Raw genomic sequence first — 27,294 nt, 5'->3', positions numbered from 1 at the left:
TAAATAATCACTTTAAAATGAATTAAAGTCCTTGTGGCACCAGCCTAAAAAAAAAAATAGGCAAATAGACAATATTTTTCAGTCTCAAATTATTACTACTAATCTGGAACTCTGATCAATAACTAACTTAATAACTATAACCAAATTACCATATCAACAGTAAGTAAAGGTTGAATGATTAGAGTTCTTCTCGGCCATATTCACCCTTGTGCAACCTTAAACACACCAGTAGTTATACTTAATGACATTGTTTTTACGATGGGACAGAATAAAAACACAATGAATAATCTAAAGTATATACAGTTGTGTGTGTGTGTGTGTGTGTGTGTGTGTGTGTGTGTGTGCGTGCGTGTGTGTAGTCACTTAAGAACTCTTAAGTCACTCAAGAAAGGTATGTGTGTGTCAACCAACATGTACATGTACAAATGTTAAGACTTCTGCTGCTTAGCTGTGCTATGCTAAGTGAGGTTAGACCCAGTCAGTTAACGTTACCCAGTCCTTGGAACAAAAGAAAAAGGTCCTTTCCAGTGTTGTTGTAAAGTCCACTGAGTTGGGTGGCTTCCTGGTGGAGTGAAGTCCTGTCCGACTGTATGGTCTCTTTGTTGAAAAGGAGGTTAGCTAGTTTCCTCTTTCTTCTTCTTCCAGAGTTAGTTGAGTGTTGAGTGAGTGTTGCAGTCTCCTGTGGGCAGGGCTGGCAAAAGAGCTGTTGTCTCAGGTAGCAGGGCTGACCTGGGCTGGAGCCTTGTTGCTCCTTGAATATATGAGAGGGGAGAGGAGCTGCTGCTCCTGAACAAGCCATGGAGAGAGGAGGAAGAACAAAGACGGAGATCTGGTTCTGTTGTGTGACACCGTGGGGGGCCATATGTCACACACTGACTAACACTTACTGGTCAGTGAGGTCCCTCGGGGCGGGTCATCCCCAGGTGTAAACAGTAAGGAACTGTGGGGAAGTGAGTTCCTTTGTCTGTGGAACAAAGACCATGTGGTCTCCATCACCTTGAATGTACTGAGTCCCAACAATAAAATACGTCAGTAAATACCCCAGTCCTGATTTCTTTAAGCTTTTACATTTGTTAAAAAAGGCTGGTTGAACATCATCACGTTGAACATTAATATAGATCGACTCACCAGTCCACCTTTACAGTCTCGTTGTGTTTATAGAAAGTGTTATTAACTGTGTAAGAGGAAAGGCTTTTGTAGAAGAGGTCAGAGCTAAATCAAATTACAAGTTGAAGTTGAGTGTTGGTGACGCTGAAGTCATGTGACCATGGTCATTGGTTTATAGCCAATAAAACATTAGCTTTTTACTTCTGCTGATTGTATTTAAGCTTCAAACGTCTTAAAGTGGAGTTCATTAGTGAAGATGATCCTGCTGAATCATTAACTGTTGTTTATTTTCTCTAATAATCCAAGAGGCAATGTTAAAATCCCATTGGCTGTTAGTGGAGGGAACCAGGGTGATGGTAACATCCCGGTTGGCCAACAAAAATATGTCATAACTGCAGCGCTCTATAACAGAGACTACTGTTTCATTGAGTAGTGTTGCTATAATGTAGTTGACACCTTTCACACAAAAGTTACATTGATAATTTTATAGGGACTCATTTCTTCTCCACTGTCGCCATGTGCTGCTCATTGTGGAAACTATTCTCTCCATGATATTATCAGGTTTTGAGTTGCTCTTTAAAAGTGCCTTGAGATAGTGTTTGTTGTGACTGGCACTATACAAATAAAACAGAACTGAGTTGAACTGAACTGAGACAACAGAAACACAGTACTTGCTGCCTGGGTTTTGACACGACGAGGGTTCTGCTGTTAACACTTGGTCCAGAATCAGGAAGGTTCGGTGCTGATGGTTAAATATTGGAAAAATAAACACGACTTGTCGAGTGCTGCAAGTCAGTGTTGCTTTTTTCTCAACATGTAATCACCTTGTTTACTGAACCTTAATCAAGAGCTTTCAGTGAATAGCTCCATTAAACAGTCATCATACTTTAGTTATCACATGTAGATTCTGTAGGAAAAGCGATGAAATATTGTCAGTGAGTGTTTTTCATTTGCAGACACGCTTGTAGAAAATGTGTGATTATGTTGACATAAAAAAGTTACTCGGGAGGCATTACACATATTTGCTGTAACAAATTAATGGTGTGAAACCTGTTTTTCAGGAGACAGGGTTCAGTGGAAAGTGACTCGTCTCGGTGAAACTTGTTTTTTGTTACTTCACATCTGCCTGACATTATTTCTCCCTCCTTATCTCAGAAGATTGCCTCCCATCCAGAGAGTCTGTGTCAGCTCTCTGCCTGTAATGAATTCCATGAGCCACAGAAATCTCTGAAATCTCTGCATCCCCTGGTTCCTGTGATGCATACTGTGATGACTCTGGATCAGGGCTAGATCACTACCAAACCCTTATGGACTGGGGTAATGGTCTTTCATCTCTGAAGGAGGATCATTGCTACTTCTAAGATACATACAGTATAATTCCCAAACATACTTTTCTGTCCTGCTGCATGTTGATGTAAATCAATGTGGCTTCAGTCTGCTGTTTTGGACATTAGCAGTGTGAGAACTAGACCACCTCACATTTTTTACTTCTTCATGGTTGTCAGTTATAAAACACTTAAAGCTTTTATTTATCTTTATTCTGTTCTATCCTGTTGATAAGAATTTGAATAATAAGAATAAGAAAGCAGATTAAAAGTAGACACTGCTGCTTTGGAGGCAAGGAGAGAAAGAGAGATGCTTTTTTGTTTCAGTAATAACAGTGCAACACTTTATTGCTGATAGAGAGAGAAAGAGAGAGAGACCACTTTACTAATCCACTCTCCTGTGAGGAATAAGAACACCTTTGTATTCCTGAGTCCTGCATTTCATTTGTTAACTGTTTTAGTTTCTGTTTTACAAAGGTGAAGATCACACGTCTGACTGTGAGTCCTGTTGCAAGGAAACTGCGAGTATAGCGTCACGTATGTAGGCCTGAGGCAGCACATGTGACAAACACACACCAGACTCCCTACAAGATCTCATCAACAACAGTAAAAAGTTACACATCACATACAGATGAGAACAATTTTGTCAACATTATTATTTTAGAGAACCTCCAAAATGTCACAAATCATGTTTTCAGGGCAGCTCCTGTCTTCCCAGAAACGTAATGTATAACATATATTGTACATCCCTATATCAAGAGTGATGTTGCCATATATATCACCTATTTTATTATCACATATATACATCATCTGTTTATATTAATATATAGGTTTATAACATAGTAACATTTGTATATGTACATATACTGTATATTAAACCAATCTTTATGATGAATCTTTACATGGTGTAAGATGGTGCGAACATATATGTTAAAAAAATATATATATTTAATTTATATATGCAAGTTTAATAAAGGAATATACATATAAAGAAATTCTCTTATTAATTTCTCATTCATTTTAAAAATATCTGTCTTCTCATTCTGGGAAATAGAACAGTTCCACACTCTTGGACCCTTCTGTCTATAATATCAACATATATTAACAGGCTTTGGGGTGGATATAGATTTATGTAACATATGTATATAAGCATACATACATAAACATACAGATTTGTATGGGCCAGACATGTATGTGTCTGTGCACACTGGACGTTAGGTGTGTCACGTTGTGTTTTTACTCAGGTCAGCTGTTTAAGGTCACCTCAGTGTGTTTGGGTGTCTTTGGTGTGTGACCTACGTGTCCTGCTCTCACAGTAATAACACAAAGAACCGCATGTTGCACGGCAGAAAAACACCTGGAATTACTGCACTGTAACACTGAGCTTTTACTGGGAATTACACACAAATACACATACACACACGCAAAGCCACACAGCACACACAGCTCTCAGGGTAAATTAATGTATACACTGACACACTCAGCTTTCACAGTAAATTACTGCAAACACAGACACACTGTCACGAGCAGCTATAAAACTACAGACACACACAGAGCTTTCACAGAAAATTACACAACACACACATACACACACACACATACACACACATACACACACACATACACACACACTCCATGCCCCACTGTGCCTGTGGAAGAGTAAAGGAACAGGCCAACATTTATGTAAAACATGTTGTTTTCAATCATCCCTTGACTCACAGAAGATAGATATGAGTTTCTGTGTGTCCAGGGTGTGTTTAGCCCAGCGTAGCACGAGACTGGAAGCAGGGGGACTCTTATCCTAGCTCCATCAAAAAAGATACAAAATCCACCTCCAACAACTTCTTGAGCTGCTGTGTGTCATTTCTATAGAAATGTAAAAATGAGACCAAATGCCCTTTGTAAGGAATTTGGATCAATGTATATGTTTAGCTTAGCTTATAAGTTTATTATGTTATAAATATGTACATGTTTTTTTTTTTACTATTTACACATAAAATATATAGTTTTAGTTTAAAAAGGGTTCCTTAAATTCCCTAAAACAGCTGGCTATTGGATGAAGGAGGATTGAAATGTTTAATCAACTTTGACTAGCGGATTAATCCACATTTGTGTCAGCACGGAAGTCTGTTTCAGTTTGGTTTCAATAGTTTCTGGACAACAATTGAGCTCTATGGCTGAAAGGACTGAGATATATATCAGGATCTAAATACACAAAATACATATTAGTAGGACATGTTCATTGTTGGTTTGGCTCCACACATGAAATTTGAAACAGTGAGAAAAATAAAACATTTAATTCATGTCAGAAATAAACGATAAAAGGAATTCCTCCCATATTGAAGTGTAGTGTTTTTGAGCTGTGGTGTCTGCTTCTTTCTGTGTCTACGTGCCTTTATTCAACTTTCAGTCATTAAAGTAAATTTCAACCTTCAGGTCAGGTCATGCACTGCACACACACACACACTTAAGATGTTAGAGATTTTGCTCACTCACAGCAGTGGAGATTTACTAGAATAAATATCCATTTTAGAGGAATTTAAAACTAAAGGGCAGAGAGGAGGTGTGTGTGTGTGTGTGTGTGTGTGTGTGTGTGTGTGTGTGTGTGTGTGTGTGTGTGTGTGTGTGTGTGTGTGTGTGTGTGTGTGTGGTAGGCATTTTTAACAGCAGCTGCCTGAAATGAGCCCTGAAATTGAGTAGAGAGAGTGAGAGAGAGGGGTGAAGCTAAAGCGAGTGAACAAGCTCAGCAGTCTTCCTCTGCATAAATAGAGGTTAAAAAAGATAGAGGGTGGTGGCATGGAGAATATAAGCAAAATGATAAAGAGAGAGAGTGTGTGTCTGCATCTGTTCTACATATCAGAGGTCCTCCTAAATTTATTTAAACTGCTCTAGTGCTACAAAAAATAAAAATATTTCTGTATATTTAAGTTCTTGAAGTGTGAACTAAGTTTTATATTGTTAGCAGTTAGCTGGAGAAGTAGCAAACAACAACAGTGGGCAGATTAACTGTTAAGACAGTTGTTTTGGACCCAGAAGCAGACACAGTTGGTATTTGTAGAGAATAAGTTGGATTATTGTGACAAAGGTGTAGGGGGGATGGCGTGCTGTTGAAGGCAGGGGCAGGCATCCAGGCAGATAAGCAGGATGGAATAGCTGGGGGAATGAGCTGAGGCAGAAAAAACTGGAGTCACAGCCAGAGCCGTGACATTAACAGACTCAATAGTAAAAGCTATGCTGATTGGCAGCAACCTCTATGTCAGCAGGTAGCAGTTAGCGGCTAGTCACCCGTCAACGATCCGGGATTATCCTCAATAAGCAAATGTCCAGAAATGCTGCTCCCCTCTCCGCTTTACAAGTTCCAGCTTTTGTGAACAGTGCGGTCACATCCACGAAAATGACAGAAATTAGAAATACAACAGCTGGAGTCAATACCCTGCTGTTGCCACAAGAGGTAAATTACATGATGGATACAAACAGGCAACAGATCCTTTATGGGACAGAATGCTATTCTGAGTTCTAATGTATATCACTTCCACTTTGGTATCATTCCAGTTGATGTCTATTTTTAACATTTTACTGTTCAAGCACTGCTTGTCTTGTTCATCCTGATGGCTCACCACTCAGTTTTAGGTGATATTTAAAAACAATCAATGTTGAAAAGTATAAAACTGCAATTTTTCTGCCCAAATATTCAGCCTCTGTTGATGTTTAAATTTTTTAACATCAGTGTTTGGTCCATTTATGCATGTGCTGCAATTTTTAGGATAATTTAGATTTTTAGAATTTTTTAGTATACAAAAAATAAAAATGAAATAAAATCAGATTTCTTGACAGTAGAAAAACCTCAGAGCTGAAACCAAACTCCCTTAGAGATCATTCAAGCAGCAGAAACAATATAAATGCAGAGCAGCTTGTAGAAAATGGACACGGTGATGGAAAAAACTTGAAGGCTGTGTGTGTGTGTGTGTGTGTGTGTGTGTGTGTGTGTGTGTGTGTGTGTGTTTGTCTTCATAGGCAGGTATCATCTGTCGTCGTGCAGACTGCAGTGTAATTTTCAGCACTTATTCAGATTGTTCTCCAGCTCTTTTTCTGTGGTGTCTGACTATTATTTAGCCTACCCTTCTATTTTCGGCAGAGAGTGACGCTTTACTGCTCAGCGCCGCTTTTTTTTGGCCAGGTCACTGAGCAGAAACGAATCCGCCCTCACACACTGAATTCTCATCTCACAGAGACGAGAGGAGGTGTTTATAGTCCTCTGTTTACTTCTACTCCTCTTTTTCTCATTACACCTCCTTGTCCTTCTCTCCCCTCCCTTCCTCTCCCTCCCCTTTCTACCTTCTTTCCTTGTATGATTTCTTCTTCTCTCTTCTCTTCTCTCTTCTTTTTCTCCTCTCTGTCTTCCTCCTCTGTCCTCTCTGTTCCTTTCTCATTCTTGATTTTTTTATGCCAACATTATGTTTCCAGGTTGTCCGTCTCTCCCAGTCTCCTGAACACCATATCTCAGTAACGCCTAGAGGGAATTTCTTATGGAATGCTGTTTGGTCCAAAATGTCTATCTTGACATCCGTGTTATTACATCAAATTTCCAAGTGTTGAGATGACAGAAAATGCTGTATCATGCCAGTTTTGAACATCAAAATCTTGTTTGAACCATCAGTGCTTCCATGCTATTGGTTGGTGTCAGCATACCTACCTCATTTTGATGGAGGGGCTACATTGAGCTGCGTGTATGCCTACGTCGTGGTCATGTGGGCTCTTGCTGGTGTGTACATTTGGACTACGTACCTATCATGTGTCTTATACGAAACTGTGAATCAGTATTTGGGACAGTCCATTTATGTGGGGGGGTCAAGAATTAGTTAAAACTTGACGTATTAACACGGACGTCAAAATAGACATTTAGGACCAAACCGCGTTCTATAATTTATTACAAATGTTCACTTGGCCTCAAGGGTAAACTGATCAGATTTTGGTGGTCAAAGGTCAAGTCAAGTCAAGTCAAGTCAAGTCAAGTCAATTTTTATTTGTATAGCGCCAATTCTCAACATAAGTTATCTCAAGGCACTTTCCAAATAGAGCAGGTCTAGACCTTCTCTTTATAATATTATTTACAGAGACCCAACAATTCCCACCAAGAGCAAGCAGTTTATGCTCAAGAATCAAGTCATTTATTAATAATGCTTTACTGGACAGTGGTCTAATGCTCAAGAAGCCAAATTTGAGGGTCCTCTTAAGGCTGGAGTTATTAGCAACTGGCTCGTTAAGCCTTAATTGTCACAGTCTAATGTAGGGCTTGACCCAAATGCAGCCACATGGGGGTGAGTACAAAAATGTTTATTAAACAAAAGAACTTACAAAACTGTTGAACCAACTGAACAGGAAGCAGAACGCGATGAACATAGGGGACTAAACACAAAGCCAAAGCACGAGGAAGACAAGGATGTAACTGGTAGACAGGGGATAACACGCAGGATGAAGGTCGTCTGCTCTCAGCAGGTCAGGGCAGCCCCAGACAGAAGGCCAGTTATCTACAAAACTATATCCCTGCTCTCTAAAGTGACGGGCCAGCCATCGGTTCAGAGACAGAAGCCTACTGTAAACCTCATCATCCCTACACTGCATACCCATACGTCCTAGCAAGGCTAGCTTTTCTGACCTCTGACTGCTTCATCCGTATGTCATTGGGACCGACATGAATAACTGTGTGGTTGTAGCTGGACCTAGTGGTGGAGTGTGCCGGGGTACCCTGTTTCTTCCTGTATGATGCCAGCACCCTAAGATTAGCCTCAAACAAACTCTGCCGCTGCGCTAGGGCCTTGCTTGCTGTCAAGCCCGAAGCTACAACTATCTGGACACATCTCTTCAGTAGACACCTTGTCTGCGAAACAGCCAACACAAGCCATAGTAACAATAGCAAGGTAGCGTTAACTGAAAGGCTAGTGGGACAGGCTAAGCTAGGCTAAGCTAAGCAAACAAGCAACCACTAAAAAAGAGAGAATTCAGTTTAAAATCATGTTTAAGATGGACTGAATCTAACACCCACTGAAGTTAGAAGATAGTGACAATTAACCAATCAATTGAAGAATCAGAGAGATTTAGAATAGTATGGAATAGATTAAGGAGAGTCAGGAAACCAGCAGAGAAGTATTATTGATCTCAAAATTTTCACATCACAGGAAAAGGAAGCACTGTGTACCCATTGAACATCTCTCCAGCAGCTACGTCAGCTGCGGAGGTGAAGAAGGTCAAAGGTCAAGGTCACTGTGACCTCACAAAACACGTTTTTGGCAAGAATTCATACATTAATTAGGACACAATTTAACTCGAATGTGGTGCCATTTTATATCCAAAAGGTCAAAGGTCAACTTCCCTGTGACATCATAATGTTCTGACAAAACACTTCTGAGCATTATTCAATGCTGTAACTCAGGAAAGAGAGACTGTGACCATGTTTCCTGTAACTTCATTGGTTGGTGAAGGGACACATCCATGAGGCAATAATTGTAGTTCTTCATTCTTTTCTTTGTCTTTCTTCTCTTTCTCTTCCCTATTCTCCTTCTGTTCCCTATCTTTTCTTCCTGGTTCTCCATCTCTTTATTTTCTTCACCTTTTCCTCCTCTGTTTCATCTTTCTTCCTCCCTTTTTTCTTCATCATATCCTTGTCATTCTGGTTTTTCCTCATCAGTTTCCACATCTTTCTGCTCTTTTACTTCCTCCATCTCCTCATGTTTTCTCCCCTTTTTAAACTCCCCCATTACATCATAGTGATCGAGTGTGTGAAATGTGTGTGTGGGTGTTCAGTCAAGCTTTAGAGACTTGACAGACAAAAACATTTAAAGACTCTGTGGACAGTCACCACCTCTGACCTGAGGGATAAATTAGATTTCTCTCAGCTTCGTCTGTCTCTCTCACAGATGTGTGTGTGTGTGTGTGTGTGTGTGTGTGTGTGTGTGTGTGTGTGTGTGTTTGTGTGTGCATGGTGCATGGTGCATTGATTATTGCGCTGTGTTCTTCCTTGAGGATTGTTCTCTGAATCAGCATGATTGAAGGCGACTTAAAAGCAACAGCTACAGTAACACAGCTGATCACACATATCACACACTCCAGGTCTTTCTTGTGTCCACTCGGGCTCTTGTCGTCTTGTGAAATGTTTTCAGTCAGTCCACATTGAACCCTTTAGCATTTCACATGCATCAACCAGCAGAGGTGTTTAAGTATATAAGCCAGACTCATAATTAAAACTTTCTTTGGATTTTGAGTGTATGGTCAAAGTATTCTCTCTCTCTGGATATCAATGGGGTGAGAAGCTCAGTAGTCCTTTGGTAATATACATCAGTGGCACTGATTTCTCTGTAGCAACACAGGTAGCCTATAATTCCTTTAGGTGAAAACCTTAGAGTTGTCCCAAGAAGAGCAACAGCATCAGTAGTTAATCATGATGGAAGTAAAGGTCAGGATGGAAGAGATCAGCATGTTGTACAGCCTCATAGTCCACCTAGAGAGGAGGTCGAGGTCCAGTCTGGAAAACCCTGGAGTTCCCTACTCCCCACTGACAGTCAGTGTTCAAACCTGAATGAAAAAGTAGTTTTAAACCTAACAAAGTCATGTCTGTGCCCCAACATAGACAAACATTAACTAAATTAAAACAGATTTATTTTTCAACTATGATTTGAAATTGTTTTGGAAAGCACAGACAGGTGTGGTGCTGCTGCAAGACACCTCAGACTAGAGAATGATTTTATGTATGCAATTTTATTTAGATAAGTTGTTTCAAATTTTGGTCTTAGAATTGAAATTGAAAGTTTGTTGCTGCCATATGAGTTTGGCTGAGGGTGAAGTTGAGTTTAATTTGTGTATTACATGTATATATACATAAATATATAATGTGTGCCATTGTACAATAGTGCTGCTTCAGTCCTTAAATCTAAACATCTCACCTCACTTCAATAAAACATTTGTAAATATAATTGAAACAGTGAGGCAGTGTGGGGTATGGTTAAATTCTGCTTTACTAAAAACTTGTATCACAGTGCAGATAATGGAGAGATATAACCACATAAACAAGAAGAAGGCTGTCGTCCCCGTGTCAGATAATTAACTTAACAAACTTCGTCCTTTAGTTCTTGCAAGTTTGGACTTGCTGGTGAGACATCCGGCTGAGTAGGGCAGACATTGTTTGACCAGTTAAAGCTAGAAATAGACATCAACTAGAATGATACCGATAAGCCAGAGTTTACTTGGCAAGCTGTCCTTGACTCAGCTTCAACTGTCTTGAGATCACTTGATATTGCAGTGTTATACACATGCACAGATGTTTGGAAACTAAACTTGCGTTGTACTAGAAAAATGATTTCCACAGTATTTATTTCTTCCTTGGCGTTAAGAGGCAGCAGCAGCAAGTTAACAAGCAAAATACACTGGTTTATCATCACTGTGAGACCTTGTTTGTGTTTGTGAGGTTGTTACAGGAGTGGAGCAGCTCCTTTCAGGAATAGATCAGTACATAGGTTGTGGGCGGCAGACGGACGGACAGAGAGACAGAGGCTGGTGACTGGAGCAGAGAGTTAGCAGTTAGTTAGCAGTGTAGCTTTGAACGTAGCAGTGGATGTATGTGGACTTCAGGCTGTCTGTCAGTAAATAAATGCTCGGACTCCTCAAGACATAAGTTCTCGCCTCTCCCCTGTCCTTCAACTACAGTCCAGATGATTAACATCTGCAAATTAACAGGTAGGTAAATGAAGGATTCTACATCGTCACTGGAGTGAGTCATTATCAGTTAATGGTAACTATTTTGAAGATTAAAAATAGTGATTTTGAGAAATTTGTCCTTTATTCTGCACATTTGATATGATTTGGGTTGTACTACTGGGTTATTGGGCTCTGCCTGCCTGTATGTGAAACTCTGGAGTTCAGTGGAGTCATAAAGCTTCAGTGGCAGGAGAATAAACTGGTAGAAACAGGAGCTATTTTGTGGTGATACCACCTCACTGGAGTTGGCTTGTGGTTAAGATTTTTTTCGTCAAAATTGTCTTTGTTGTAATGTTTCTAAAATTGTGTATTCTTGCTGAAATAAATTAAAACTGGAAATGGATACTGAAATCTTTCTCCTGTTCCTGAACATAGAAAGTGATTAAAAACAGAACTATGAAATTATCTGAGTAAGCACAAAAGAAATGGAACTAGTCCCCAACTTGCACACAAAGGGCTTGTCATTTTTTCAATTTATTTTCATTTTCATTCTTTTATATACATCAATGTTTTAAATACCAGAAAAAAATCTGCATATCAGGAAAACATTTTTACTGCACATCAATTCTGTGATGGTGTACATTTGTTATAGTGTTTGCATGTGTAGTTGAGACATTCACAAAAGGATTCATTATTATGGTTTAAAAATGTGCCAGTGATGGACAGTGAGCTGGTACTAGATGGATCTGTATCTGGATATCTCATCTGTATCAGGAAAAACACATTCATACAGTTTGGACACAAGAAAATCAAAACAAGTTGAAAGGTCACATAATTCCACCTGGTCCTGTTATCTTAAGCTGCCGCTGCAAAGTGGAGCTCACTGTTTTGCAAATTTGTTTTGCACCATGCTGCACATGAGAGTCCAAAATGATTGGAAGTGATGATGATATAACACAGCTTGTTAGCTGTGTTATACCATCAACTTTTATTTAACTTGGCTCCCCATGAAGCAGGAGTGGTGCACATACAGTTATAAAACAGCAGTTGATTGTACAAAATGTATTTCATACAAAACTGCATCAACTTATTTTCCCATCAGGGACCAGGCTCACTACATCGCTAACTCTCAGCTTGCTTGTTAAGCATGGATGTGTTATGCTAACAGACAGTTAGCAGGCTTTCTAACTGGCTTGGTAACTTAAGAACAAAATGGGTGGAGGGCCGGACTGGGTGGCCAGGGAGAACATAAAGAAGCTCAGAGGTTTACTGGGACTGATTAGCACAAGTGTGTTCCCAGATGCCTGGTTTCTTAGCAGTTATTAGTCCACTGTAATTTACACAACTACCTGTGCAAGTAGTAAGCTAAGCTAAGCTGCTAGAACCACATATTTTATGAAGACTTCACCTGTGTCTCTGTCATGTGACCCTTGCCTCACACATTACATCAGTCCCTTAGACGTCTCTTGAAGCGATGCTGCTGCATGTTGCCGCTCCACCTACAACATTTCCATATTAATATGTGATTACAATGCTAACTAAAAATAATGAACATTTATTCACACAAGGTGAAAATAGAAAGGTTAATGATCAGATGTCACTATAAGTATCCAGATACAGATCTCTGGTGAATATTGGTTCAGAGATTGAGGATTTGAAGCTCATGTGTCTCTCAGTGTCTTTTTACTAGGAACTGCTCACATTCTACCTCAGGATGGAGAACTGACCAAGCATTATATGAGTCTATAGAACTGTAAAGCTAGTTATTCCACAACCCCATGTAGCTCCTGAAAGGAACGACATCTAATATTGACGAACATCTGTTTGAAATGTGAACGCGCTGCAGCTGAGCTGTCAGTCATTAATGGGATTCTGAGCTGTAGCAGGCAGCTCTCTTTACGTTCAGATGATTAATGTGTCTTGCTTGATAATTACACTTTTCAGGTGCTCTGCTGCTTTTTCTTCTTGTCTGTGATCTTCTTTACCACTCTTCTTCCTCCTTTTCTTCCTTCTTGTCTTTTCCACATCTTTTCGTTCCTTATCTGCTCATCTCATTTGCCATTTGCTCCTTTCATTTTTTCTTTGCTCCACCTCCTTTGCTCACCCCCGCAATTCCCCCTGTCGTCCTTTGTCCTCGTCCTTCCTTCTCCTCCCTCCCTCCCTCCCTCCCTCCCTCTCCCCTGAATGAACTGTTAACAGAGGCCACAGCCACTCAGTATAGACCTGCCCACACACCTCCTCCTCCTCGCCCTCCTCCTGCTCCTCCTGCTCCTTCTGGCATCCCTTTGACTTACTCCTCCTCCTCTGATCCCCCACCAGTGTCCCCAAGCCCAGGCGTTGTCCTCCCCTCTGCCCCCCGCGACCTGGTCCCTGTCCTAGTGTCCAGTCGATTTGTCCGACTCAGCTGGCACCCCCCAGAGGAGAGTGGAGGCGTTGTGCAGACGTACGGCGTTTATTACTCCCAGGATGGAGTCGAGAGGTAAGACAGGATTTTACCTCTTTGTCCCTTTGGTCTGATGTGGTTTCTGACTCTTTAGTAGATGATCACTGTACCCATGGACATAGGTGATGAGAGTCACAAAGTAGAGTTATTGTTGTTTCAGCAGTTATATAAAAACCATGATGCTGATTTCAGATAGTTGGATTATAAATGCATCGGCCCATGTTTAAATGCACATAAAGGAACAGATGAGAAATGGTTTTAATTTCTAGACTGGTTCAGAGACTCATGCTGCTGACTTCTGAATGACCTTTGAAAGCACATAAGCCAATGTGTTCTTTGCAGGAGGTCGTGCAGATGTTATCTGCTGGTGTCTCTTGTGGGTTGATGCGAAATAAACTCTAATGCTCTTCACTTTGGTTGGATAACTTTAGAGGAGACTGGCGTTGACCAGATGACTCTGAAGTTGTCAAAATCTTCAAAAATGAAAACTTGATGATGATTAAAAGTTACAAAATGACTCTGAGGCACTTCTGTTGCTTTGGTTCAGTTGGTCTTGACTTGGCTTATAAAAATAAAAGATCATGGATGTAGACAAAAATGACGGTACTTGGAGCTTGTGGCAAAGAAAAATAAAAGACACGAAAACTGCAAAAATGACTAAGAGCCATGAGTTTGTGGCGAGCAGCTTAGAGCTAAGAGTTTCCATGGCTACAGAGCCGAGCTTTGAGCCAGGACTCTGAGCTTTGAGCAAAGATCTCAGCTTCTAGTTTCTGCATCGTTTCTCGCTTCTCGCATCTTCTTGTCATCTGGGTTTCTCATTTTCTTCTTCTGAGCTCTTCTGGCTTGTTTTGAACTGATTTTTCGGGCTTTGTGAATTGATCACGACTGTTTTATCCCCTGGGGGCTGGCGCATGTTTCAGGGGCGTCCCCAATCTCCTGTGTTTCCACTTGGAGAAGAAAGTAATTTTCCACTGAACTTTGGAATAATTTAAATCTAGAGTTTACTTATAAATTCGCACATCCTTCTTCCACCATGACCACAAAACATTAAGTGAAATAACATCGAAAACTACTTGCACTAATAATAGCAGAGAGGAGTAATAGGAATGTTGATTTCATATTACATCCTTCAAACTTGGAATTAATCATGATGCAAGTGGTTAACTGATCAAACAACAATATAAACATTTCCTAAAGCTAATAGTTTATAAATGTGGATTACACAGCAGTTCTTCAACTGTAATAATAATAATAATATGGACATTCTGGAGGTCATGTATTGTGTTACCTTGTGTGAAGGATGCTGACAGTATGGTCACATGAAGGACATTGTCTTAAAATCTACATGTTACATTTCAAACATTCTGGGATAGAAGTTTGGGATTAAACTATTGAACAGGAACATCTCATGAGTTACAGAACAGTTAGATATTTAATTTTACATTCTTCCTTAGATCTGTGTCTGTGAAGAGAGTTCTGCTGGTCACTACCCAGGATTGGAATGTGGGTTGTAGTTCATGACTCTTATCTAGAGAGGGACAGAGGAAGGGAGGTTGGTGTGTGTGTGTGTGTGTGTGTGTGTGTGTGTGTTCATGTATGGCACAGAAAGGCCAGGATTCACACCTTAGTGATAATCAGTCCGATTTGTTGTTACTTGTCCTATACAAGAAACAATCAAATATCAATAGACAAAGTCTTATTGTTACAAACTGGAGATTTTGCCTATATTCTCCAGTTGTCTGGTGTCCATTGGTTAATGCTCTGGAGCTGACCCTTTGACCTTTGGTCTGGTTCTGTGTCGTTCGGACATGCTAACAGCATGGTCTGTTTGTGGAAGAGGGGTCCTTTGTCTCTGTTTCCTATCGATCTGATAGTTTGATGGTGGAAAGAGTCGCAAAGTGTCAATTGTGGGTCCGTAATTCTGCATGTCCTTACAATGAACTTCCTTAAGGGCTTGTGACTGATGCCCGGCCACGTATGTCTGCTACGCCAGTCATGATCAGTTTTGAGTTCTGTGGGTAAAAAACAGAAACAGCCATCTGTCCACATGTGTATTTATGAAAGGGAACATCCATAGAGCCGTGCTGCTAGTGTAGCTACAAAGGGAGCTGAACCTGAACCTACCTGCTGTAGGACTGTGATACTGTGTGAAAGGAAGCTTCATGTTGTTACTTTTAAAGGGACAGAGGCCTGATGGTGTAGAGCTGTATATAGTATGCTAAAGACAACACTGCTTTGCTGTATTCACAGCTCTGCTGCACACAGCAGCTCTGAACGTCTAGTAGAAAATGTCTGGGTGACATATTGGCGAGTCCCCTGCTGATGTTAAATGGTAACCTCTGACAGTCAGGGCTACAGCTGAAGGCTTTCACATCCAGGCTTTTAAGCTTTGGTACCTCAGGGACAAACTGGCCTGCAGTGCTTTAGGACTCTGAACGGTACACTGGACAAGAGAGCCACTGAGGTTTCATCATGAAACACTATGACAGAGAGATTCTGTCAGTCTCAATGGCTTACAGAGGGAACAGAGGCAGAGGTTTTGTCACTTCTAATGACTTAGAGAAAAATACAGAAATGGGTTTTGTCAGTACTAATAACTTGCAGAAAATGAGAGGGGAGGGAGGGAGGGAGAGGAAGAGACACTGAGAGAGAAAACAATGAAAGATTACAGGAGAAAGGAAGATGGCACGACAGGAGCGAGGGGATGAAAATTTTTTTGTCAATTGTAATGACTTCCAGGAAATATATTCACAGTAAAATAGAGAAAGTGGAAGAGAGATCAAGACAGAAAAATGGGAAAAGAAGGAAAGCAAAAATAATTAGATGGACAAAAAGCTGTTTTCACTCTCTTTAAGGCTTTTGACAGAGTCACTACATGTCACAGCTACCAGATATTATTATTTTCAGAATATGGGAATCACAAATGCCATTATTTTGCTAGTCAGTAATAGTATACCTATACTAGGCCTGTTTTGTATGAAAAAAGTTTCATGCAATTTGAAATTTTGAGTGTCTTTATATAAAAAGACCACTGAACTGAACCAAACACCTACAAGGATGACTCCTTCTCTCTTTTATTCACTTCACCTGTGATGAAACAGACTCAAACTGTCACAACAAGAATGACTAAAGGTGAGATCCCCAAGACTACAAAGTCTTCTCCATCCACAGCCCAGTATCCTCAGGAATTGTGTCTGTATTGGATGATTCCATATCCCACAAGTCATGTCCAAATGGTGACAGACCTGCAATTAACAAAGCGCAACATAAGTGTCTTTACTAGGTTCAGACTGACACAGTTGTCATTTTCCCATTTAGCTCCCATGTTGTTTAAATAGCAAATACACTTGCGCCCATCTGTGCACCTATGGGTATGTTGGTCTTAAAATGAGGTGTGGTCAGGAGCTTTGTTGGCACATTATTATCTAGAGGCAACAGAAAGTGATTGACCAGCAAAAACCTGGTCTGAAGTCAGTGGTGCAGTATTTCACTGTTATTTTAAGGAGCATTGTCAAGAGAGTAACATGCTCCTACATCGGCAGGTTCACAACCTTCTCTCTCTGCCTGTTACACACAAGCAGAGTGAGCTGAAAATGAGCTTAGATGTTGGATAAGTCAGGTGAACATTACAATACAGCCTCGGAAGGTTGTAGCTCTTTTGTGACGTGTTGCGTGTTGTGTGTAACGTTGTTATGTCATGGATGTCTCTTGCACGATGCTCTGTAGAGAAGCTTTCTTTTTTTACCTCTTTCCATGAAATGATTGCGACAATGTGATTCATTTCATTTCACCTGGGTAATTGGGACACATAATGTAATCATTGCACCTGGTCAAAAGTGATTACTGATGCATTTAAATAGGAATAAACAGAGGATTGTGTCTGAAAACAAAATTATTCCAACTTTATGGGCAACAGTGTATTTCTAACGTGACTTGTGCCAGCTGTGAGCAGTGTGTTGATTCACTCAGACCCTCTTTGTCCCTCAGAGTCACAGAGCTAGGACCTGTGTCAGGAATGTTCTCACTGGTCAGGACTGGGCTGAATAATGAAGAGACTAAGTACAACCCCTTTTGAACCACATACCTGGAGCAGCAACTGTTTTTACATTGTTAAAAAAGACATGGACACGCCCTAAATGCACTTGTGCAGCCACAAGGTGTGAGACACAGGCAGTGTGTCACTCTAACCTGTTAACATGTGCATTGAAATGAAAACCAAGACGTTCTACTGCTGCAACGCACACACCACACATCCAATGTGTTTCTGACCTTAGTTCTGCAGGTATTAAGTCAGCCAGTCAACATTCGAGGGAAGGACATTGAGGTGGTGCATACTTATTAATACCTAGGTGTGCACCTGGACAGTAAAAGTGGTGACCAGCTTACTCTTTTATGCTGCAGTCTGCTGGGGCAGCAGCATGTCCGACATGAACACAAGGAGACTGGACAAGCTGGTAAAAAAGGCTGAGTCTGTGCTTGGCAGGAGTCTGGACTCATTCAGGACTGTTGTGGAGAGATGCATGCAATGTAAGATGGAGGCCATCTTGGCCATCTACAGGTGCAGCAAACGTCTCATCTAACTGCACTGCAGAACAGAGAAGTTCAGGAGATCCTTTGTTCCCACTGCCACAGGCTATACAACACCTCAGCCAAAGGAAGTGGACTTATCTAATTATTATTGTTTATTGATTATCAACTGTTATTATTATTATTATTATTATCAACAATGAGCTAATGGACACATGAATTTCCCCTAGGGGATAAATAAAGTATCAATATATCTATCTATCTATCTATCTATAAACCAACGTGTTGGACGCATTAACATTTTAAATGGCGCAGTCGGCTCAGGAAGGCATTTACTCAGTTGTTCACATATTGAAGTAGTTATGTAACAAATGAAAAGTCATAGCTTGAATGTCCGTTCTCACCTCAGCACAGATCACAGTGCGAAGTGACGGACCCACAGGCCAGAAACATTCACTCGACACAGGCTGCATCAGACTTTCTCTGTCAGCTTGCCAGACAGGGATGGAAAAAGTCATAATATATTGTTACCTGTTATTTTCGTTTTCATTTGTTAATGATGATTAGAAACTTTCTATTTAATAGCATTTAATCAACAACAACAACAACAACTTGACCACAATATTTTAATATACAGACCAAATTTATTGATTATGCATTTATAAGGACATGGAGACAAAAGAACAGACACACTGAGCGTGCAATCACCATGTGAAACACAGTGACAGCAGGCGGCACATAAATACAACATTGAGCCTAAACAGACAAATATGAATAATGCAGTTTTACAGAATTAGATTAGTACAATAAAAATATGAACAAAAAATAGAATTGAAACTAAATTCACCTGCTGTAGTCCAGCCTGAACTATGACCTTCCTCCTGGTCTGCACGGACTTGGACTGGCTTCTCACTAGGTTTTGTGTCTTTGCCTCGGACAGAGGACGTCTCATGGCCGAACGTGTCCTCTGCCACACTGGAGACTGGATCACCAGCACCACTTCAGGACGGGGGGGGGGGGGTCTACTACAGGTGGTTATTAACAGTGTAGCATGTGAATGACTAAGCGACTTCAGTGTTGTAATGTGTCATTCAGTCAATGACAGAAAACATTCAATTTACACATATTTCATGTAATATTTCACATTTTCATGATGCTCTATTAGTATGAAACCAAAAATTATTTTTGTCTCTATTGTTTTTTTTGTTTTTATATTTTTGGTGAATATAATCTTTGGCTCCATAGTGTCATTGAGTTGGTAAGTTAGCTGTAGCCTACACATTAGCATGAGTCTGCACCACAAAAATACACGCTTTATTAGCTGTTCTTGCTCACATTGCAACCATGGAAATGGAACACAATCACCATTCCTTTGATACTGAAGGAAATATATAAATGGACTGCACTTATATAGAACTTTTCCAGTCCAAAGCACTCTACAATGAAAGCCACATTCACCCATTCACACACACATCCATACAGTGCTTTAATACCATATACACACAGCCACACACATACATACATCAGAGACAATTTGGAGTTCAGTATCTTGCCCAAGGACCCCTCGAAATGCGGACTGGAGGAGCTAGTAATTGAACCACGACGTTGCAATTAGTGGACGACCCTCTCCACCCCCTGAGCCGCTCATCTAAACTTGATATTTATAAAGAAATCTGAAGTTAGGAAGGATGTTCTTTCATAAGATTTCTAACAAGATATACAGAGAAAAGGAAACTTCATATCCAACACTGTGAGTATTATTTAGTTACAATGATTAGTTTAAAACATAATCATAGAATTTATAAATGAGAAAAACACATTTGTTGTACATGGATAATTTTTTGTTGATTTTGTCACTCTATTGAAGATGACCATGCTGATGCTACAGTTGACAACTGTAATAAAATAGATATAAAAAGAGAAAGAGCCGCTACTTCAAAACAGAAGAGAACGACTGTAGAAGCAGCAGAAAGATGAGCGGGAGTGAGTGACATTAGAGGCAGACAGAGAAGTGTCTCTCTCTCTGTGGGTCACTTGTTTTTCAGCAGACTGACCTCAGACTCAGGCCTTTGAAGAGCCACCAGAGTTCACACTGTGTGACAGACAGAGACCTGCTGGTTAACTTCACATCCAGCTCTGCCTGTCTGCCTTTTACTCAGCAGCTTGGAGGAAAATAAAGATTCATAAACCCTGAGAAGTCCCCTCACCTCTTATTATATTTCTTTAACCTTTGTGTCTCGCTGCTGCTGCTGCTGCTGCTGATATTGTTTCATTGTTGCTATGTCACTGTCTGTCTCTTATACACAGACACTCAACACCCTCATGGACCTGGAATTTACTGTAGACTTGTGGTCTGCAGATAACGAATCCTAATAATTCTGATTAAGTGTCTGATATCATATAAGATACATGTTGTGTTGTGTTTATTGAACAATTGTTTTTCATCTGGATTGGGATTACTACACTTGCAATTTATTAAGGTATTTTTATGTATTTGTGCATGGTGTAAAAATATACCAAATAGTGAGAAATGTACTGTATACTTTCAGTTAAAACTCGCAATTGACTGGATTTTGTACAAGAGCTCAAACCTGGCAACACATTTATGGACTGTCACATTCTAAGGGGTCTTCAGTGAAACATACATAAAGACCTGCCTCTGGGTTTAGAGCAAAATTGTTGTTTTTTGTGTTATGTGTAAATGCTTTGAGAAACCAGTGTTATTTTTTCAACTGTGTAGAATATCCATTAAAACAACAAACTTCAGCCAGCTCTTACAAAGTAACAACGTTCCCAGGTGTCTGATGTTGACATGTTTGGTACCAGACCAAAGCCAAAAGCTATGCTTACTGACTGTATCTGGCACAAGTGTTTGAAATAGTTAGCGCTGTAACCTGCACTGAACAGACGGACATGAGAGTTATTTGGTGATTAGTGGAGGACTGAACAGTGGCAGAGGTGCTATAATCTGAGGATTAGCTAAGGTCACAGAGGGATTACACAGATAACATCTGATTACAGCTCTGATTATCTCTGGTACAAAATAAAAGTAGCTTCTCTGTAAAGTATCACCTCCCAGTTTAAATGGGTTAGGCATGATGCAAATTTGATAATATAAACCAAAATGCATTCAAATAAATATACAAAGGAACATGGTGTTAGTTGTAGACAATAAATAATGAATAGAAAAACTGTGACATGTTTCAGGGAGCGGTCAGTGAACGTGTCAGAGCCTGAGTCTTTGGAGCTGACAGTTTCCAACCTGAAACCAGAGGAGAGCTACAGCTTCAGAGTCATCGCCTACAATGACATGGGACCCGGAGAGAGCTCCGCCCCCCTGAGGATCACCACCAAACCTGACCGTGAGACACACACACACACACACACACACACTGTAATGGTTTTTCATATATACATACTGTGTTTTGTGTGTCGTGTACTTTTCTTTCTATATCTCAATATGGTATGTAGTGTGTACCACATCAGACAGAATATAAAATAACATATGGACACTAGACACAGACATGAAGAAAGCAAAAGGAGCTCATCACAAGCTTCACACACAAAGTTCAGTTTTGTGGAGGGAGATTGCTTTTTTCTTCTGGGTTTCCAGGGTCTGTGGAGCTTGACTCAAAAGCAGCATCTCAGTCTCATTTTTAACTATTCATTTTTTATGTGTCTCTTGTGTGTCCCTGAACTTTCTGGAAGTCCAACACTAAATCACTGGAGTTCCCCTTTAATGTGACAGGCTCAGTCTGTAATGCAGGGAGACACTCCATCGAAAGAGAACATCTCTTATGAGGATGAAAATGTCTAGGCCTTGAAAAAGTTCAACCTCCACTTTTTCAAATGTAACATCCATAAAAAAAATATTGTAATATATTCAGACTAATTCAGTTCACTGTATTGTACTTATTTATTTTTTGTCAAAGATTTTTTTTTTTTATCAGATTTTCAACAAATGGACAGAATGCAAACTTGTATAGTATACAATGGGTGCATCAGTGTGGCATTACACTACCAAAATGTGCAATTTGTACAATGTAACGTATACATGTCAACTGTACATCACATGTACATATTAATGGGAGCAGAACATGTAACCTTAACCCCTTCAACCCTTGCCAGACCAAGCCCCTTAAACAGCCCAGAATTCCTCATACGAAAACATATTTCTCCTGTGGAGTTTTACAAAGAGGAGCTGGAAGTTGGGTTTTACATTTAGGAAAGAAAGCGAGAGGAAATAACTCAATAGGGGATTTATAAATGGATAAACAACTACAGTTTGTATTACTGACAAAAATCAACTGAATGACAGAAAATGAATATATAAAATAAAGGGGAAATCCATCCTTAATTTTTTGTATTCTAGGAAAGGTCCCCATATCTTTAGGAACTTTTTGTTAGAGTTAAAGACTGAGTAGCGGATCTTTTCAAGACTTAAACAGGACATACTGTCCTACAGCCAATGAGCATGGGTGGGTGGGGCAGCATCTCTCCATCTAAGTAATACTGAAAACCTGGCAAAAACAGAGGCAAAAGACAGCATGCAGCGTTTGTTTGGAGGCAGGCGTGCTTCATTTTCTTCCATAACTCCTAACAACAACTAGGAGGTTGGGTTCTAAATCAAAACTGAGAACTAGCAATAGGGTGTGGAAAACAAACTTAGAACACTGAATAAGGGAGGCGTCGCCTCTTTTACATCTGTCGCAACAGGGATTCACATCTAGATATATACGAGAAAGTCTGGCTTTGGATATATGTACCACTTTTGTTTTTGTAACAAACAATGTAGGGCACAGAGGGATGTTGAATTAACAAGCTTGCAAATTGAATCGCATATATCGTCTGACAGTGAAGATTTAAATCTTGCTCCCAAACATTTTTAATTTTGTCAAGAGGGGCGTGTCTTACACCAGCCAGCTTTTCATAGATAAATATTAAGTGTTTGCATACAGGGTGTAAATTAAGAAATGTGTATCTGAGAGTGGAGAAAGTGTCTGGTCTGCAGATATCTGAAAAAATTGGTGTTTTGGAGCTTGAACTTCTTGGAGAATTGTTAAACTTGCAAAACTGTTATTGATGAAAAGATCTATAAAACACTTGATTGCTTTATTTTGCCATTCTTGAAACGCAGGATCGAGCAAAGATGATTGCATACGATGGGACTTGAAAGAGAGAAATCATATAGACCAAAGTGTTTTCTGAACTGGGCCCACACTCATTGTATGCCACACCACAGGATTATCAACTGATTTATTTTGGGGGAGAGGGAGTGAGGATCCCAGGAGTGCTGGAATAGAAGGGTTTTTCACAGAAAAACTATGAAAACTATGAACGTGAGACCAAAATGCAATGCAGCATATATTGGCTGCCCAGTAATAAAAGCGAAAATTAGGCAGCACCATGCCTCCAACATTTTTAGATCTTTGAAGGCGAAATGTATTAACTCGAGAGTGCTTGGCCTTCCATATGAAGGATGATATGGATGAATCTATGGAGTCAAAGAAGGACTTAGGGCTAACGATTAGATTGAAAAAGATATAAAAAATTAAGGGAGAATATTCATTTTGGCTGAATTAATTCGGCCCACCAGGGACATGGATAGGGGTGACCACTGCATCAGGCATTGTTTCACGTGACACTGTATTGTATTTACGACAAAATGGACCAAAGTGGTTCGGCTCCGCTAATATAGTAATGGTAGTAGAAGGTGTAATTGTAGCAGTAGCATGAGTATTTGTGAGTGTGTGTGAGCGGTGTGTCATCTCTGTGTCTCTACAGTCCAGGTTCCCAGCAGGGTGGAGTCTCTCCGGGTGGAAGCTCTGTCTCCCACCTCTGTCCAGGTGAGCTGGGAGCCTCCCATCCAACCGAATGGCCCCGTGCTGAGCTACAGACTGTTGTGGACTGAGAGCCCATCTGGCAAAGAGCAGGTCAGCACCATAACAGATGTAGTTCTACCTGTCAGAACATGAGCTGTTATGTGGAGGTTGTTTAAATGTCATAAAATGATTAGCTCTGACTTTGTGAATTGCTGCTGTGTCTTTGTGTTCAGAGTGTGGAGGTGAACGGACTCAACTACAAAATGGAGGGACTCAATAAGTTCACTGAGTACACAGTTCGGGTTTTGGCCGCAAACCGCTACGGACCGGGCACTGCCACAGAGACCGCCAGCGTCACCACCCAATCTGATGGTAAGTTTTACCTCAGCCTCGCATCAGCTGGATTTATTATTTTCATCTTGAATCAGTTTGGTTTGATTAGTAGCTGCGTATTATTGAAACTTTAAGACTGAAAGTTGAGAGAGACTCCTTTTTATTTTAATTCATGTGGTAAAGTCACTGTTATTCACATGATAGACTCCTTGATTACAGAACTGGTTACTGCAGACAACAGGGGTTTTGGGGTGGAGGGTGTTTACACTGTGCATATTCCTAAATTCATTAATCAATTCACCACACAGCAAATATGTTTAATATTCCACCATAGCAGTATACACAGAGTGAGGAAAGGAGGATTAGCAGGAGTGCAGCGGGCCCACGCCACCATAACAGTTAAATCCAGCCCTGATGTGATTACTCCAACAACTTCCAGTCACTGAAGAAGCATGTTTGTTACAGTCAAAAGTTCTGGAAGTAGCTGTGAACATTGAGTTTCCAATATTTTACCACAAAAAGTCATTTTTTTGTTTTAAAAAAGTTGCTATTTGCAGCAGAGGCTCAGTTCTCAAATGTTGGAGCGTCTGTGAAAGCACCATGGTTCTTTAAATGGGCACTCCTGGAGATCACACTGCACAGTGAGCATTTCTGAAAGGTCCAACCAATAAAGCAGTGTCACTTCGTTTTGAACCAGATCACAATGACTGTCTCTCCATAACTGACAGCTCCTTGGTTTCGTTCAGCATAACGATGTGTCTTTAATGGGCTGGTTGACGTCTTCAGGCCCACATTTTTTTTTACATGTTTTTGGAGCTTGTTTTTCCCAGTTATGTTAAAAATTAACATGGCGGCAAATATAGCAGGTGCCTTCAAACAAATTGATGATGAACACTGTTGTATAGTAATATAATAATAATAATAACTAGAAAATTCCTGGAGAAATTTAGAATGTGCCTGCTGCTTGGTGCGTGTACTTCATTCCTCTTGTTTCAATCTCTACAAAGGACGTTACTTTCAGTTTCATTCATGTCGTAGAGAGTTGTCCTGATCTGCAATAAAGCTATACCACTATATCCCCATATAGACAATGGCTTCTAAGATCTGACTTTTATGACCTACCTTACCTCTTACCTTTTTGAGACTCTTATTTTGAAAGTGTCTGTGCTTCTATGTCTGACAGTATAAATTGCACTTGTTACACCAGAGTCCAATTAATCCAATTCATTGAGATGGTGTTTGTGTGTCTCTGTCAATATATGTGTGTGTGTGTGTGTGTGTGTGTTTGTGTTTTGTTGTGTGTGGCAGTAGAGCTGGCTACCATAGAGCCTCCAAAAAGCTACAGTTAATATCCATATGGTGTGTGTGTCTTTCAATGTATATGTGTGTGTGTTGTTGCTAACTGCATAACATTAACCTTCAAACAGCCCTTTGTCAGGACCTGCCAAACTGAAACTCACAATAATGGTTGGTGAACAGCGTCAATACTAGTAGTGAAAAGACATCAGTAGAAGTTAATCACTATGCAACAATGTTCTCAGATAAAAGAACAAAGTAAGTCAGTTAAAATGTTTCTGAGTAAACGTGTTACTGTGTTACATTTGAAAATGGAAAGAGAGGGGTAAAACATGTTGTAGGGTGATGATAATAATATATGATAAAACAATAAAATGAAAGAACATCTTTAGGTTACCAGATATTTTCCAGGTTAGAACAGCAACGAAATCAACCAATTCATTCTAGTTAGGCACTTTGTAACAACCGGATAATTACTAATATACTCAGTTGGCAATTTATTATTAAAATAGTTTTAGAAAGTTGTTGATTCAATTGATCACTGTGGAGGATGTAGTGTATATTACATTAAACAGAGGTTTTTCTGTTATTTAGCCTACCTTCAGTGATAACAATGGGATGGTGGTGGTAAAGGGTGGGGGTGGTGATGGTGTTTGTGTGTGTGTGTGTGTGCGTGTGTGTGTGTGTGTGTGTGTGTGTATTGCAGTCTAAGGGAGAGCAACTATGATGGTTGAACAGATCCTGTAGCTCAAAGCTCAAAGTAAATTCAATATGCTTGCTTATTTACTGTTGTACTGTCCAGTCTGAACTGTAATCTCTCTCTATGAGCACCAATTCGTAAACAGCTTTCTGTCTAGTATTTCAAAACACCATGAAATAAAAGTCCAGAGAGTCCCTGATGCCTGCAGTTAGACCTATTTGGGACTGGGTCTGGAAAACTGCTGGACCAGGTGCTGACTATTGCCTCACACTGTGTGTGTGTGTGTGTGTGTGTGTGTGTGTGTGTGTGTGTGTGTGTGTGTGTGTGTGTGTGTGTGTGTGTGTGTGTGTGTGAGAAGGAAAGAGAGGCCATTAGTTTGGACAAAGGAGAAGGAAAGAAGTGCCAAAGAAATGCAACACACTTTTTTCATAGACATGAACTCTCTCTGTCTCTATCTGTCTCTCTCCCTCTCTCTCTCGCTCTTTCTCCTGCTGTCATTGGTTTCATTAGGGGACTAAGGGGTCTTTAATTAAGCAGCGAGATGAGGAGATACTTGTTTCATTTCAGCCTCTCAGCCTGACACAGTAATGGAGTCCTCTCTCTCTCTCTCTCTCTCCCACACCCATACACACACACACACCCTTGTTCTTCTATATTTGTGAGGACACTGCATTGACATAATGCACTAGCCCCTTACCCTAAGATAAACCATCACAATTAAATTCTTAAACTTTAACCTAAAACCAAGTCTTAACCCTCACACCGGCATCCCACACACAAAGAGAGAGAGAGAAAGTTCAGTACTGATGTTAGTTGTGACGTGGGACAGAACAGAGAAGGAAACATTCACTAATGATAAAAAAACATTCATAGAATAAATTAATTATGTGTAATTAATGAACAATGTTCAACATGATGTTCCAAAGTAGTATTTAAAAGCAAAAGGAAATAAGAGACTGAACATGTTATATTAACTGCAAACAAAGGAAAGTAGAAAAAGGAGTTCTCCTAAGGAAGACAAATTAATGTGATACAATAAAACACTTCAATCAA

At 40.1% G+C, this 27,294-nt stretch overlaps 1 protein-coding gene across 2 annotated transcripts in view; it reads left to right on the top strand.

The window, feature by feature from the left end:
- The window catches only part of dcc (DCC netrin 1 receptor), a 287,897-nt gene that overhangs the window by 145,577 nt on the left and 115,026 nt on the right, over positions 1–27,294 (top strand). For both annotated transcript variants that reach the window (XM_056403378.1, XM_056403377.1), the window contains exons 8-11: positions 13,440–13,599; positions 21,298–21,452; positions 23,875–24,023; positions 24,146–24,284. In XM_056403378.1, the coding sequence (XP_056259353.1) occupies positions 13,440–13,599; positions 21,298–21,452; positions 23,875–24,023; positions 24,146–24,284 (603 nt within the window). The remainder of the gene's footprint in view (positions 1–13,439; positions 13,600–21,297; positions 21,453–23,874; positions 24,024–24,145; positions 24,285–27,294) is intronic.

Source organism: Seriola aureovittata, chromosome 18 (genome assembly GCF_021018895.1).
Source record: "Seriola aureovittata isolate HTS-2021-v1 ecotype China chromosome 18, ASM2101889v1, whole genome shotgun sequence".
In the NCBI taxonomy this organism is placed as follows: domain Eukaryota; kingdom Metazoa; phylum Chordata; class Actinopteri; order Carangiformes; family Carangidae; genus Seriola; species Seriola aureovittata.
Note: the sequence above shows the minus strand (reverse complement) of the source record. Positions and strands in the feature narration are given on the sequence as shown.